The sequence below is a fragment of the Symphalangus syndactylus genome, chromosome 8, assembly GCF_028878055.3.
Source record: "Symphalangus syndactylus isolate Jambi chromosome 8, NHGRI_mSymSyn1-v2.1_pri, whole genome shotgun sequence".
Lineage (NCBI taxonomy): Eukaryota > Metazoa > Chordata > Mammalia > Primates > Hylobatidae > Symphalangus > Symphalangus syndactylus.
In genome coordinates, this window is record NC_072430.2 from 26,111,424 (window position 1) to 26,126,330 (window position 14,907).

The window sequence follows — 14,907 nt, forward strand, 5'->3', positions numbered from 1 at the left end:
TTTAGGTTGTTTCTATGTTTTCTCTATCACAGTGTTGCATTTTTTCCCTGATGTTATTGATTTGTTGGAGTTCATTAAGTATTATAGATACCAACCCTTTATATGTTTTGTAAATTTCTTTGCTAAAATTTTAACTTGTTTTTAATTTTGTTTAATGATACTTTTTGCCATTTAACATTTTAATATCCAATCTACTGGTCTTTTCCTTTAAGGCTCTTTTCTTTATTTAAAAAATTTTTAATTATGGTTAAAAAAAAAAAGAAGCAAAAATTGTCATCTTAACTGTTTGTAAATATATGGTTCAGCAGCTTTAATAATACTCATTTTGTTGTGTAACAGATCTCTAGCACTTTTTCATCTTGCAAAATTGAAACTCTATACCTTTTCCCCCTTCCCCTAACCCCCGGCAGCCACCATTCTACTTTCTATTTCTGTGAGTTTGACTACTTATGATATCCCATGTCAGTGGAGTTGTACAGTATTTATTTTATTTTTGTGACTATTTCACTTAGCATAGTTCTCAAGTTTCATCCATGCTGTAGCATATGACAAGATTTCCTTCTTTATTAAGGCTGAATAATATTCCATGGTATTTATATGCCACATTTTGTTTATTCATTTATCTGTTGATGGACATTCGGGTTGCTCCCACCTCTTGGCTATTGTGAATAATACAGTGAATGTGGTTGTGCAAATATTTCTTCAAGAGGCCTGCCTTCAATCCTTTTGTATATATACCCACAAAGGGGATTGCTAGATCATATGGTAATTCTACTTTTAATTTTTTGAGGAACATTCATACTATTTTCCATAGCAGCTGCACCATTTTACATTCTCACCAGCAGTGCTAAAAAGTTCCAGGTTCTCCATATCTTTGCCAACACTTGTTATGTTGGTGTTTTTGTTTTTATAGTGGCTATCCATCCTAATGAGTGTAAGGTGAAATCTCATTATTCTGATTCGCATTTATCTCTAATCATTAGTGATGTTGAGTATCTTTTCATATGCTGTTAACCATTTGTATGTTATCTTTGGAGAAATGTCTATTGGAGTCCTTTGCTCATTTTAAAATCAGGTTATTTGTGGGTTTTGTTGTTTTTAGGAGTTCTTTATATATTCTAGATATTAACTGCTTATAGGATATATGATTTGCAAATATTTTCTCCCATTCTATAGGTTGCCTTTCATTCTGTTTGTTTCCTTTGATTTTCAGAAGTTTTTAAATTTGATATAGTCCCATTTGTCTATTTTTGCTTTTGTTGCCTGTGCTTTTGGTGTCATAATCTAAGAAATCATTGCCAGATCCAATGTCATGAAGCTTTTCCCATGTATTTTCTTCTAGGAGTTTTACAGTTTTAGGTCTTACATTTAGGGTATAAAATTAGGTGGAAATATTTTATATTTTTAATGCAGATAACCCAATTACCTTTTAAGTATTTGTTGACTAGTCAGTTAATCTTTTCTCTGCTTATTTGAAATGCAACTTCTGTCATATAACTAAGTTCCCAAGCATACTTATGAGTCTGTTTTTAGGCTCTTCATTGAATTCCATTTGTCTGTTTGCCTCGCTCTGTATCAGAACCAAAATATCTTAAAGCATCTGGCTGGCCAGGCGTGGTGGCTCACGCCTGTAATCTCAGCACTTTGGGAAGCTGAGGCAGGAGGATCACTTGAGGTCAGGAGTTCAAAACCAGCCTGGGCAATATAGCAAGAATTCATCTCTACAAAACATTAAAAAAATTAGTTGAGTGTGTTGGTGCATGCCTTTAGTCCCAGCTACTCGGGAAGCTGAGGCAGGAGGTTCACTTGAACCCGGGAATTTGAGGTTGCAGTGAGCTGTGATCATGCCACTGCACTCCAGCCTAGACAACAGAGCAAGACTTTATCTCAAAAAAGAAAAGAAAAAAAAAGCCTATCACTTTATAGTAAGTCTTGATTCTGAAAAGGTGAGGTCTTTTTCCTCTTCACCCTCACCCTACCACCCTCTCCTTTCCCCTGACCTTCGTCCTCCCTCTTCACTGTCTTCTCTATTCTTGGCTTTTTGTGTTCCTCCACATGAATTGTGGAATCGAATATATAAATTAATTTGGAGGGAACTGCAATTTTTGGATATTGACCCTTCCAATCAATGAATTTGCATCAGTGAATGTTCAGATCTTCTCATTTATTTAGTTTTTTGTCTTTCAAAAATATTTTGTACTATTATCTGTAATATTTTATACATATATTATTAGACTTATTTCTATTTACACTTTTTGTTTCAATTGTAAGAATTGCCTTTAAAAACTGGAATATTTATGTTTTTCTAGCCAGAGCATAGGAATGCTGTTGACCTTATGCATAAAACATCGAATTCTTATTAGGTACACAAATTTATAGATTGACTTGGATTTTTTTATAGATGACTACATTAAAAAGAAAAAAGTCAGAACCATTATTTGTAAGTAATAATGGCTTTGTTTCTTTTCATTTCTCGTACCTTTTAGTTTCTGTGTGTTTTGGGATGGTTATTTTGTTTGGGTTTGGCTTGGTTTTATTGCTTTGTCTACCAAGTTTTATGTATATATGTATTTTTTACATTAAAGAACATGTATTTTAGTCATTTAGTATGGTATTTGCTGTAGGTTTTTGGTAGGTAAATTATATTTTTAGTATCTTTATTGTTAAAAGGAAATTATTATGGTTTTTCTCTTTAACCACATAATGATGTGAATTATATGAATAGATTTTTGTTTTCTTTTTCAGTGTTAGACCATCTTTCAATTCCTGGAACAAACTTAACTTTCCGTGATATATATTTTTTATACATTGCTGGATTTTATTTGCTAATATTTTACTTAGGATTTTATTTTCTAAGTTGACCTATAATTTTCCTGTATAAAATTGCATTTGTCACATTTTAGTATCAAGGTTGTCGTAGCACCATGAAATGGATTTAGAATGGTTTATGTAAGATAAAGATACATTTCCTCTAAAGGTTTGTGTGGATTCACTTTCAAATCTGCCAGAGTGTGTTTTTTTCCTTTTTTTTTCTTTTCATTTTAAGTGAGTACAAGTAGCTTTTCAAATACTGATTTAATTTTTAAAATATTTACAAGTATATTTAGAGTTTTTATTTCTTGAATGTTACATTTTTATAGAAAATAGTATTATCTTTTTAAATTCTTTGACATCAGTTTCTTCAGAATTCCCTTACTTTAAAAAATCTCTAACTATAGTAATGTTTTATTTTAAATTACTGATATTATTCATTTGTTACTTTTCTTGATCCTTTGTTAGAAGTGTCCATTTTATTAGTCTTTTGTAAGAAAGAGCTTTTGTCAAGCCTTCCATTTTTTTTCTCTTTCTTTGATGAGGTTTATTATTTTGTGCATTTTACTTTCTATAAGCTTCTTTCATATTCTTTTTCTAAGCTTTTAATTTGGACATCTAGCTCACTAATATTTAATCTTTTTAAAATAAAGCTGTGAATTTTTAAGAATAGCTCTAGCTGCGTCCCACAAGTTCTTATATATAGTATTTTTATTGTTACTGTAATATTTATTGTCACTTTTTCTTTGAGTGGTGGCTCATACCTGTATCCAAGCACTTTAAGAGTCTGAGGCGGGTGGATCACTTGAGCTCAGGAGCTTGAGACCAGCCTGGACAACATAGCAAAACTGCGTCTCTCTACAAAAAGTACAAAAATTAGCCAGGTGTGGTAGCAAGAGCCCAGCTACTTGGGAGGCTGAGGCAAGAGGATCACTTGAGCCTGGGAGGTCAAGACTGTAGTGAGCTGTGATCACACCACTACACTCCAGCCTGGATGACAGAATGAGACCTTGTCTCCAAAAAAAAAAAAGAAAAGAAAGAAAGAAAAAAAAAAAGACATGCGTGTATTCTCTAATTGATGGATACAGGATTTTGTGTATTTTCATGAATATCATTCAAATCTTGAATATCTTTACTAATATTTTTCCTTCTTGACCTGTCAGTTATAAGAAAGATATGTTAAAATATCCATGATGGTGGATTTGTCCATTTCTCCTTGAAGATCTCTCCATTTTTATTTTATATATTTTTAAGGCTTTTCACAAATTTCTGAGGCTATTCAAGCTTGGAATAGAGTTATTTCCCTAGTGAAATGTTCCTTTTATTATTTTGTAATGTACGTAATTTTAATAATTCTTTTGCCTTAAAGTTCATTTCTCCTCCTATTAATAAAGATACTCCAGCTTTCTGTTGGTTAGTGCTGTCTGATACAACTTTTTTCATCTCTTTACTTTCAATCTTTCTTTGTCATTATGTTTTAGGTGTGCCTTTTATAAATAACATATAGCTGGATTTTATTTTTTGATCAAGAGTTTCTGTCTTTTAACTGGTGAGTTATGATACCTGTATATTATGATTACTGATATATTTTTATTTATTTATCTTATCTTGCTTTGTGTTTCTCTTTGCTTCTGTTTTCCCCTTTTCCTGTCTTCTATTTAAATGATTAAGATCTTTTTATTTCATGTCCACCTAATGGTCTAGAAGTCATGTATATTCTATTTCTGTTCTTTTAGTAGTTATTATCCTGATTTTATTTACTTATTTATTTTTATACACAAGGCATTTCTGTAACATTACCCTGATTTTAAACTTGTGCTCTGACTTGAGTCTGAAATTATCCATTATCTCTCAGACGATCATGACCACTACAAGAACATTAGAATGCTTCAACTTCAGTTATTTATCTAATTTTTATATTGTTTAGTATTTTAGTCCTACCTGCTAAATTTTCACAAATTAATCATTACTGTGCAGTTATTACTTTTATTTTATAAATTCAATGCTTGTTTATATTTTTACACATTTGTTTTCTCTGCTTATTCTTGCTTCTTGCATCTGAGTTTTTTCTTTCAAGTTCAATTTATTAATTTCTGAAATACATACTTTAGATTTCTTTTTAGCAAGGATCAATGATTAATAAATTCTTTCTTTGTCTTAAAATGCTTTATTTTGCCCTGCATATTAATTTATAACTTAGCGGCTGGGTATAAATAGATCTAGGAATGGACCTGTGAGAGAGAGAGAGAGATATATATATACACACACACACAGACACACACATATACATACACACACACACTTACATATATATATATATATATATATATACACACATACATATATATGTCTTTTTATTGTAAAGTAAAACAGATTCAAAAACAAAATAAATGTATGGCTCAGTGAATTATTATAAGACAGCACCCTTGTAACCCACCACTCAAGTGAAGAAATAGAATGTGACCACTCAGGAATATATTTTCATTTAATCTGCTTAGGACTTTTGCAACATTCTGGATAACTTTCTCAAATTTACTGAGTCTTTAGTAAATTTTACTAAGTCTTTTTTTTTTTTTTTTTTTTTTTTTTTGAGACAGAGTCTCACTCTGTGGCCCAGGTTGGAGTTTAATGGTGTGATCTCTGCTCACTGCAACCTCTACCTCCCAGGTTCAAGCAGTTCTCCTGCCTCAGCCTCCTGAGTAGCTGGGACTACAGGCACATGCCACCATGCATTTTTAGTAGAGACAGGGTTTGAGCTATGTTGGCCAGGCTGTTCTCAAACTCCTGACCTCAAGTGATCCGCTCACCTTAGCCTCGCAGAGTGCTGGGATTACAGGTGTGAGCCACCATGCCCAGCAATTTTACTGTCTTGAGAAAATTATCCAGAATGTTGCAAAAGTATCTCTAATTTACTGTCTTTCTTCAGCTGTGTCTAATACGTTTAGTCTGCCTTTTTTATTGCCTCGTTTCTTTATTTGCACAGCTCTATTTGATTCTTTTTCTTCTTTTCTTTTCTTTTTTTTTTTTTTGAGTCAGGGTCTCACTCTATCGCCCAGGCTGGAGTGCAGTGGTGTGATCATGGCTCACTGCAGCCTCGATATGCTGCTCTCAGGTGATTCCTCTTGCCTCAGTCTCCCAAGTCGCTGGGACTACAGGCACGCGCCACTATGCGCTGCTAGGTTTTTTTTTTTTTTTTTTAATTTTTTTGTAGAGACAGGGTTTCACCATCTTGCCCAGGCTGTCTTATTTTATGTCTTTTATCTTTTACAACATGCTGGTCATTTACAGATTATTTTTCTACTGTTTCAAGTAATCCTTTGGTTTGCTGTGTCTGTGGAGTCTAGTTCATTTATTTAGTAATATCAAGACGTCAGGGCTTTATAGGAATTCTGGGCAGGCTAAGTTGTGAGAATATCTCTGGTTCTATCATGTGTCCCAGGGTGTCACCGTGTTTGGCCAGATTTTCCTACTTCTCCATACCATGCAGAAGAGTACATTCAGATCTCAAATCTAAGAAGCATAAGCCTAGGCATTTAAGATCACAGGAGGAACTTTGTTCAGCTAGGGCCTAGACAGAAACAAATGAGTGCTAGCAGGTGAATTTATTTTTCTGAGGTTTAGCTTTCTTTGGTTTCAAGGTTTATATAAGAGTGGTAATTGTAGCCCATCTCATTTGAGCTGACAGCCTCATCGTTTATCCTCACAGGGTATTAAAACTCAAGTTTCTGGATTGCTGAGACCTGTAACAACTCACCTTTCCTCCCTTTGTGCAGCCACAGCACTAGGTCATATGCCTACCTCTCTGGTTTTCTGTACCCACTTCCCGGCTGGCACCCAGGAATTCCCCTTTCTTTCTTGTCAGCCCAGTCTTTGGCGATTACCAATGGAATATCTAATCCTTTTTAAAAATCAGTCAAACATTTCTAGATATTTGTGTGGAGATTTGCCAACCTTAAGGGTCTTTCTAAATATGGGATGAGTAAAAAACCTGTTTTCATTGATGATTTTACACCAGAATTTATCTGTCACAGGCAGATATGATTAGGACAAAACATTGGCAAATAAAAGCTAGGAATTATTTCATCAAAGTTTTTATTGAGAAATACTTAAGTCTGGCATTTGAGTTGCTATTGGGATTCCTCCCTAGAAGGAAACCAGCTTTTTATCCAGTGTTATCTGATCCTTTTCTCTAAGGAGCAATGAAGCCTCCTTGATTGGCTAATCACTTAAAACACATGAGTATTCCATATTATCTGCTAGTATGTTGCACACATCCCATTCCTGCTATTTTTGTTCATAATCAAGTAAATTTTCATTCACACTTTTTTAACTGTGGTAACTAATGTTGCTTATAGTATGGGCATAAATGTCAAATAGGTTGTCTCCTTGAGAAAATTGTTACTTGAGAAAATTATTGTATTTTGAACAAATAATAAACCATAATCATAGTAGAACTGTTACCTTGAAGTCTTTCCTGCCCCTGTCAGAGACTCTGGAATATGTTTTATGGTGCACCCTTCCCCTGTCAAATCTCATCAGTTTGTCTTCTTGGTAGAATTATTTTAAGGCATTATGCATCTTCATAGGCAAATAAATACAAATTCAAAAGTTACAATTGGTGATATTTTTACAAATAGAAGATAAACTCTTAGGAAGTTTAGGCAGAGACCTGAAAGTTAGAACCCAGAGGGAGTAACACAGGAGGAAGCAAATATAGATTTAGAACTGGGTAAGATGGCAAGGGTTTAAAATAATTGAGAGAATTAAGAGATGTTTGTCTTTATTTACTACTATTCTCAGTGATTGGAACTTCTCAACACTTAAGCTTTAATTTTTCTATATTCTGGAATTTCTATCAAATAAATAATTATTTATTCATGTATACCCTATCAACTCCTCCCCCAAAGCACCAGATAAGCTAAAATGAATTATCAGAGAGGCCAAAAATTATGGAAAAGGTAGAAGAAAAATCTTTTAAGCACTTAACTTGGGGTGGTTGTGAGCTTCCTCTAAGTTGAGATAATAAATGAGCTACGTAATTGCATAATTGATCATCTGAAAATTAATTTTTTAGGTTAACTTTCAGGCATGATATATTAGCCCTTTGGCATTTTTAAAATTCTATAAAAAGGAAAAATCTTATCTTTAAGAAATAATCTTTTTTTAAAGACAGTTTTGTTTACCATTGTTAACATTAGCATTGTCAAACCTACACAAGATGGTAAGGTAGAAAAAAATATTTTTATTCTTTTTTTATCTTTGGGTTTATTATTCCCCCTCTTAGAATTTGGTCTTTCCTCCCCCTTCGAGTTACCCAGTGTTTTCTCAATCTTGCCTAATAAAGTCATTCATACTAATGTGTTAGACAGTTCATGTTGCCTTACTAGGACTATTTGCATTCTTAAAAAAAAGGGTTAAATCAACAACTGAAATATACATGCATACAAAAAGTGAACAAGAATAAATGAATGGATTCATGGAAGGATGGATGGATGGATGGATGATGGTACCATTTCATGCATGAGAAGTCTTTCTGATGGGATGACATATACCCAGGACTCATATTATGTAGACGGTGGTCTGTTCCAGTGAAGAGTGGGTCTGTGAAGTAGATTCTACCACTACTTTGCCACTATAGTGTATCTCAGCCACTAACATGTATTACTTTCTTCTTTTGTCACTCGTCATACTAGCTTGAAATCAAATCCCTTTTTTGTTTGTTTGTTCAAGACTGAAAGAGCATATTCCTTTTGTGGAACTATTGAATACATGGCACCAGATATTGTCAGAGGGGGAGATTCAGGACATGACAAGGTATGTTCTGTTTTTGATGCTTCTTAATATATTTCTATAAAATGTACTATAAGAATCCTAGTTAACAACTTAAGGTCATCTCTTCAACAGAGCCGTCTTTCTGGTGTTGATTGTCTTACCTTCCTTTTTTTTCTCTTTTGCTTTGTATTCCTGAACACATTATGATATCTAGTATTTTGGAGGAAAAAGATAATACAAAGGTTAGGACATTCTAGATTTCCCTTTTTAGAGGTTTTATTGGTGAGAATTGTGTTTTATTTTATAGAGTAACACTCTTGTTAAAGTTGAGACCTCAAAACTAGTCAAATAATTTTTATTTTATTTCTGTCGAGAGAGCCTATTTCTTAGAGTACAAACTATGACTCCATTCTTTTAGAAAATTAAGGGCCTGTAATCTCAGCACTTTGGGAGGCCAAGGTGGGTGGATCACCTGAGGTCAGGAGTTCGAGACCAACCTGGCCAACATGGCGAAACCCCATCTCTACTAAAAATAGAAAAAATTAGCTGGGTGTGGTGGCGAGCACCTGTAATTTCAGCTACTCGGAAGGCTGAGGCAGGAGAATATTTGAACCCGGGAGGCAGAGGTTGCAGTGAGCAGAAATCCCGCCATTGCACTCCAGCCTGGGCAACGAGTGAGACAGCGACTCAAAAAAAAATTACTTACTTATTTTTGCATGAGACCCTGGCTTTTAGGATACAAGTGAACCACAATGCAATACAGAAGTGTCACGGCATGTAAAACTGCACATTGTTCATGTTTGAGTCGTGATGAATGGTTTTGGACAGTATTGGCATTTTTAATTTCTGCTAGAAAAGCATTCGGAAACATATAGTCATGTGTATCACCTTTAGTTAATATTGGCTTTTTAAGCTGTCACTAAGAGGTCAATGAAAAGGGAATCACTGATATTTTCTTATTCCCAGTTTCTGCCTTTAACTTTCCAGAGACACTGGAGATTGTTGATTATCTTCCCAACAGAAATAAATATTTTAACAACCCTTGGAGAAAGAAAAAATCCTGAGTTCTAGATAGTTTAGGTTTGTTTTCCTAAGCCCTCTAAAAAGCTCAATTTTTTTTGGCCTCCTCTCTTGGCTTTGTATGTGCAAAATGAAGATTCTAGAAGAAACTTTCTAAGTAATTATGTTATAAAATCTAGGTCATGGTTTTTTTTCTGTATTAAAGGGTACAAAATTTATTCATTTTTTAACACTTCTGTTTTATTAATAGCTTTATCCAAATAAGGTATTCTATTTTTTGTTCCCCATCTTTCCTTCTCCTTCATTCCCTTTCAGAATCCCACATATGCAGTTCAGATATCTGGCTGTGGAGAATCTTTGGTCTCCTTCCTGATGACTAGTCACATATTTAAAAGCACGTTCTTCAAGTTTGTGTGTTACTGGTTTTGGAACCCAGGGCTAAGAATCTGATTATTGATCTCCATCAGTTGAAGAACGTGGTTTCAAATCCAACAGCAAAACATTCTGAGGGTTCTGACTCAAATGGCAGTCAAACTGCTTATATAAATAGAAGAGTTTAATTACTGGTTTAGTTTGCTTCTTGATATTCTTTGAAGCTGTTGGGGAATTTGGTAGGAATTTATACCTGTTAATTTGAAAAATATCTTCAGAGACCTAATGGAACCAATTTTCACATAAGAAAATCTTATATTACTCCTAGAATTTCTACATAACCTAAGGTGCAGAATATACCTAGTCAATAAATATTTTTTCCCACACCTGGAACAACCTGACAGTTATTAAATGAGATAATATGTGCAAAGTGTTCATCATAGTGCCTGGCATGAGGAAAATATTCAGTAAATACCTTTGCTCTCACAGTTTTAGTCTGCCTGATGTGTTTTGTATGTCAGCACTCTGTATTTTCTTAATAGCTCTAGGCTCATAAATTTTGTCACCTCTCTGAAACTTAGGCCCTGGAAATTGGAAACAAATAGTTTGAAATTTTAACATCTAGTTAATATTTCTCATTGGTGTACACTCATGTGTTCAACAGTTATTAAAATTCTGATTTGCCTAATTACAAAAGAAGTAATTTTCAATACATCAAGATTCTTTAGGCCAGGCATGGTGGCTCACGCCTGTAATCCCAGCACTTTGGGAGGCTGAGGTGGGCAGATTGCTTGACCCCAAGAGTTCAAGACCAGCCTGGGCAACATAGTGAGACCCTGTCTCAAATAAAATAAAATAAAATAAAATAAAATATTCTTTAAATTATATATAATTTGCTATGTTTTCAGTTCAGGTAAATGCATGTATAAATTGGTTTCCAAATTAGAACACATTTTATTTTATATTATTTTAGATCTTCCCATCAGTGAAGACTCTGAGGTTTATGTGTGATAGGTTCTATAAGAAAAATTGATTTAGGCAGTTAGGAAAAAATAACATACCCTTGGAAGTGGCATTTTTTTTCATTTTTTGTTCTTTGATTTTTAGACATTTCATAAGGCTCACTGGAGCTGAATCCTTTAGTTGCCTATCATAAGCCCAAAGAAATATCACCTACTTAAAATTTTAAAAATTTATATAAAGTTTAAATTTTTTAAATCAATCAAGGTAAACGGTTACTAGTTTAAGAAATAACATGCTTTCTGTGCTGAGGATACTTGGTTATTTGTTCTCTAAATGTCTTTCTTGCATGTGTTAATTTAATACTCCTTACATAGAAGGAGGTGTACAAAATCATTTTTTAAAACATTTTCCTAATAGATAGCTTTCTTTTATTCATTTTTCTCTTCCTTATAAAATATTTTAGTTGATAATTCTATAAAATAAAATTATTGTTGTTTTATAGGCAGTTGACTGGTGGAGTTTAGGTGTTCTAATGTATGAATTACTAACTGGAGCATCTCCTTTCACTGTTGATGGAGAAAAAAATTCCCAAGCTGAGATATCTAGGTAAGATTTGACAAAATAAAATAAATGCATTGTTTTCTCAAAGGAACTGATCACATTCCTGCAGTTAGGCTGATGTAAACAATAATTTTTAAAATGAGGACAGACAAAGTGATGTTTATGTGGTAAATTTTCATTTCTGTCATATAGCATATAGATATGTTACCTTTATATTTCTTTATACTGATTTTATGTGCCCAACTGAATCTGAAGTTTAACTTATGATCTATAGTGTCGTGATTTTGGTGTGCCCCAAAGCACTTAGCATATTGTCTTACACTTAGTAGATACCTCATATATTGAGAAGTTTATTTAATGGATACTTTTTTCTCCACTGTATATGTAATTTATTTCTTTGTGACTTTAACATGAAGAGACAGTAATGATATTTTTGAACTCATGAATGTAGGCTCAATAGAAACAAATATCATAAAATTATCCTCTTGTAGGTCTCAGAGCATTATTCTCTTCTTTTCTTTCATAGCAGCTATCACAGTTGCAGTGTTACATTTTTGTTTATAATTATTTGATTAATGTCTATCTGTCACACTAGATTGTAAGCTCTGTGAGAGTAAGGGACATGTCTGGCTTTGATTCTCAGTACTTGCTATATAGAACTCCGTAAATATTTGAGGGATAAAATGAGTTAATGAACAAATAAGTGAATAGTGACCAACATTATACTAATTACTAGTTATGTTTTTGTCCTGTTTTTACTTGAATTTTATAACTTTGAGAACAGATTTGACATTAAAAATTAAAAATTGAGATTCCACTTCCAAAGAAGATGGAATAAACAGGGACCAGATTTACTTTCCTGCCTGAAACAATGTTAACAATGGGCAAAATATATGAAACAACAGATTTGAAGACATTGGACATCTGGAAGTGAAGGACAGTGATCTTTGAGAGGCGGAAAAATAAATGAGGTGAGCCCTATGATTGCCCCAGCTTACTGCCTTGAGAGCATTTCCAGGCCGCAAAACCCAGACGCAGTTGAGGAGGTGGAACTGAGAGTCCAAGAAGATCAAGACAGCTAGAGTTTGCAGGCCAGAGTGTGGGAGAGGAGAGTGGCACCCAGAGGGAAGTCCAGAGATGTGCAGAGTTATTCAATTGAGTGTTGGTAAGCACACAGTGAGGGAACTATTCCATATAGTGAAGATGTTATTTCTTGCCAAATTGAACTGTAGATTCAGTGCAGTCACATTTCCAGCAGGCATTTTTTTTCTTTAGAAATTGACAACCTGGGTCTAAAATTCATTATGAAAATGCAGAGGACCTAGAATAGCCAAATTATCTTTGAAGAAATATAAGTCTTGTAATAAACTTTGTTCTAAGTTACAGTAATTAAGACATTGTGGTATTGGTGTCAGGATAGACAAATGATCAATGGCAAATGATTTTTGACAAAGATGCAAAGTCACTTCTGTAAAGATAGTTTTGAACAAATGGTGCTGGAACCACTGGCTATCCAGATGGAAAAAAGTGAACTTCAAGAAATACTTCATACCATATAGAAAAATTAACTCAGAATGGATTATAGACCTAAATGTAAAACCTAAAACTGTAAAACTTCTGGAAGGAAATGTAAAGGAAAACCGTTGTGAGCTTGGTTTAGGTAAATATTTCTTAGATATGTCACAAAAAGTGCAATCCATAAAACATTAATAAATTGGACTTCATCAAAATTATTTCTGCTCTTCAAAACTGTTAAGAGAATGAAAAGACAAGCCACAGACTGGGATAAAATTTTAAATCATATGTCTGCTGAAGGACTGGTATCCAGAATGTATAAAGAATTCTTAAAACTCAAGAAAACAAACAACTGCATTTAAAAATGGGCAAAAAATTTGAACAGACAATTCATCAGAGAAGATGTGTAGGTGGCAAATTAGCACATGAAAAGACTATCAATACCTTTAGTCTTTAGGGAAATGCAAATTAAAACATCAATGAAATACCACTATGTACTCAACTAGTATGGCTAAAAATAAAGGGACTGATAATACCAAGTGCTGATAAAGACTTGGAGGAACTGGAACTTTCATACACTGCAAGGGGAAATGTAAAATGGTACAAAAACTTTGGAAAATAGGCAGTTTCTTAAAAAGTTAAACATTACTCACTGTCTAATCTGTCCATTCCACTCCTGGGTAATTACCAAGGGAAATGAAAACATATGTCTATTTGAAAACTTGTACATGAATGTTAATGACAACTTCATTTGTAATAACTGAAAACTGGAAATAACCCAGGTATCTGTCAACAAGTAAGTGGTTAAACAAATTGTGGTTTATTCATACAAATGGAATACTCCTTAGCAATGAAAAGGAATTTATCTAAGACATATGCAGTAGTGCACCTGTAGTTACAGTTGCTGAGGAGGGTGAGGTGGGGGGATTGCTTGAGCCCAGGAGTTTGAGGTCAGCCTGGGCAATGTAGCAAGACCCTATCTCTTTTAAAAAAAAAAAAGGAATGATTTGTTTATACACTTGCAAATGGATGAATCTCAAAATAATTACACCGAGTGAAAGAAGCGAGAAAATATAGAATATATACCATATGATTCCATTTCTGGAAAATGCAAACTAACCTACAGTGACAAAAAGCAGAATAGCAGTTGCCTGGGGACTGGGATTGGGGGAGGTCAGGAGAGATTACAGTATGTAGGAAAACTTTGGAAGGTGATGAGTATGTTTATTATCTTGATTGTGGCAGTGGTTTCACAGGTGTATACATATGTCAAAACTTATCAAACTTAAAACATTTTCTTCCATGAAATTAAAAAAACATAAAATTGCACAATTTGTACGTGGGAATTTTATTGTACGTCAATTGTACTTCAATAAAACTGTTAAAAATTTAAAGTGTACCTTTTCCAGGACAGGCTAGGAAGTAAATGGTTTCTCACTGTTTCAATTTATTTAATGCCAAAGTTAAGTGAGCAGTACTTCTTTTTAAAATCAGGGTGAGTTAAAATCTCACCTCTTATGAAAAATTATAAATATGACTTTGTTTATTTTAAATTGATTTTTTGGCAGTTTGAAAATACCTCAGACTATAGGAAACTGTGGCCACCGTCTTGAGAATTTGGGTCCAGTTGCAAGATCATACCTGTCATGGTGACAGGTACTAAGGGTGGCCTTAGCCTGACAACATTAAGTGGTGGCTTCTCTAATTCCCCTCTTTCTGATTCCACATATACAGGCAATCTTTATAAAATAATTTTCCTTTCCACTGTAGGTCTGAGTGTGGAGAGAAGTATATTGCTTATGATGGCAAGAATATTCTGAACAAAGTAATGTTCACATTTAAATTGCTTTTATTCCCTTTATATCAATCAGTAGGCATTCTGGTTTTAGAAAG

General features: G+C 33.8%; 1 protein-coding gene across 11 annotated transcripts in view; it reads left to right on the top strand.

The window, feature by feature from the left end:
• RPS6KA5 (ribosomal protein S6 kinase A5) overlaps positions 1–14,907 on the top strand; it is a 191,342-nt gene that overhangs the window by 129,212 nt on the left and 47,223 nt on the right. For 7 of the 11 annotated variants that reach the window (XM_055288416.2, XM_055288417.2, XM_055288421.2 and 4 more), the window contains 2 exons: positions 8,542–8,625; positions 11,441–11,544. In XM_055288416.2, the coding sequence (XP_055144391.2) occupies positions 8,542–8,625; positions 11,441–11,544 (188 nt within the window). Of the gene's footprint in view, positions 1–8,504; positions 8,626–11,440; positions 11,545–12,319; positions 12,471–12,651; positions 12,665–14,907 lie in introns of those variants that run through there. The other 4 variants (XM_063644004.1, XM_055288419.2, XM_055288426.2 and 1 more) reach the window with 4 other exon arrangements.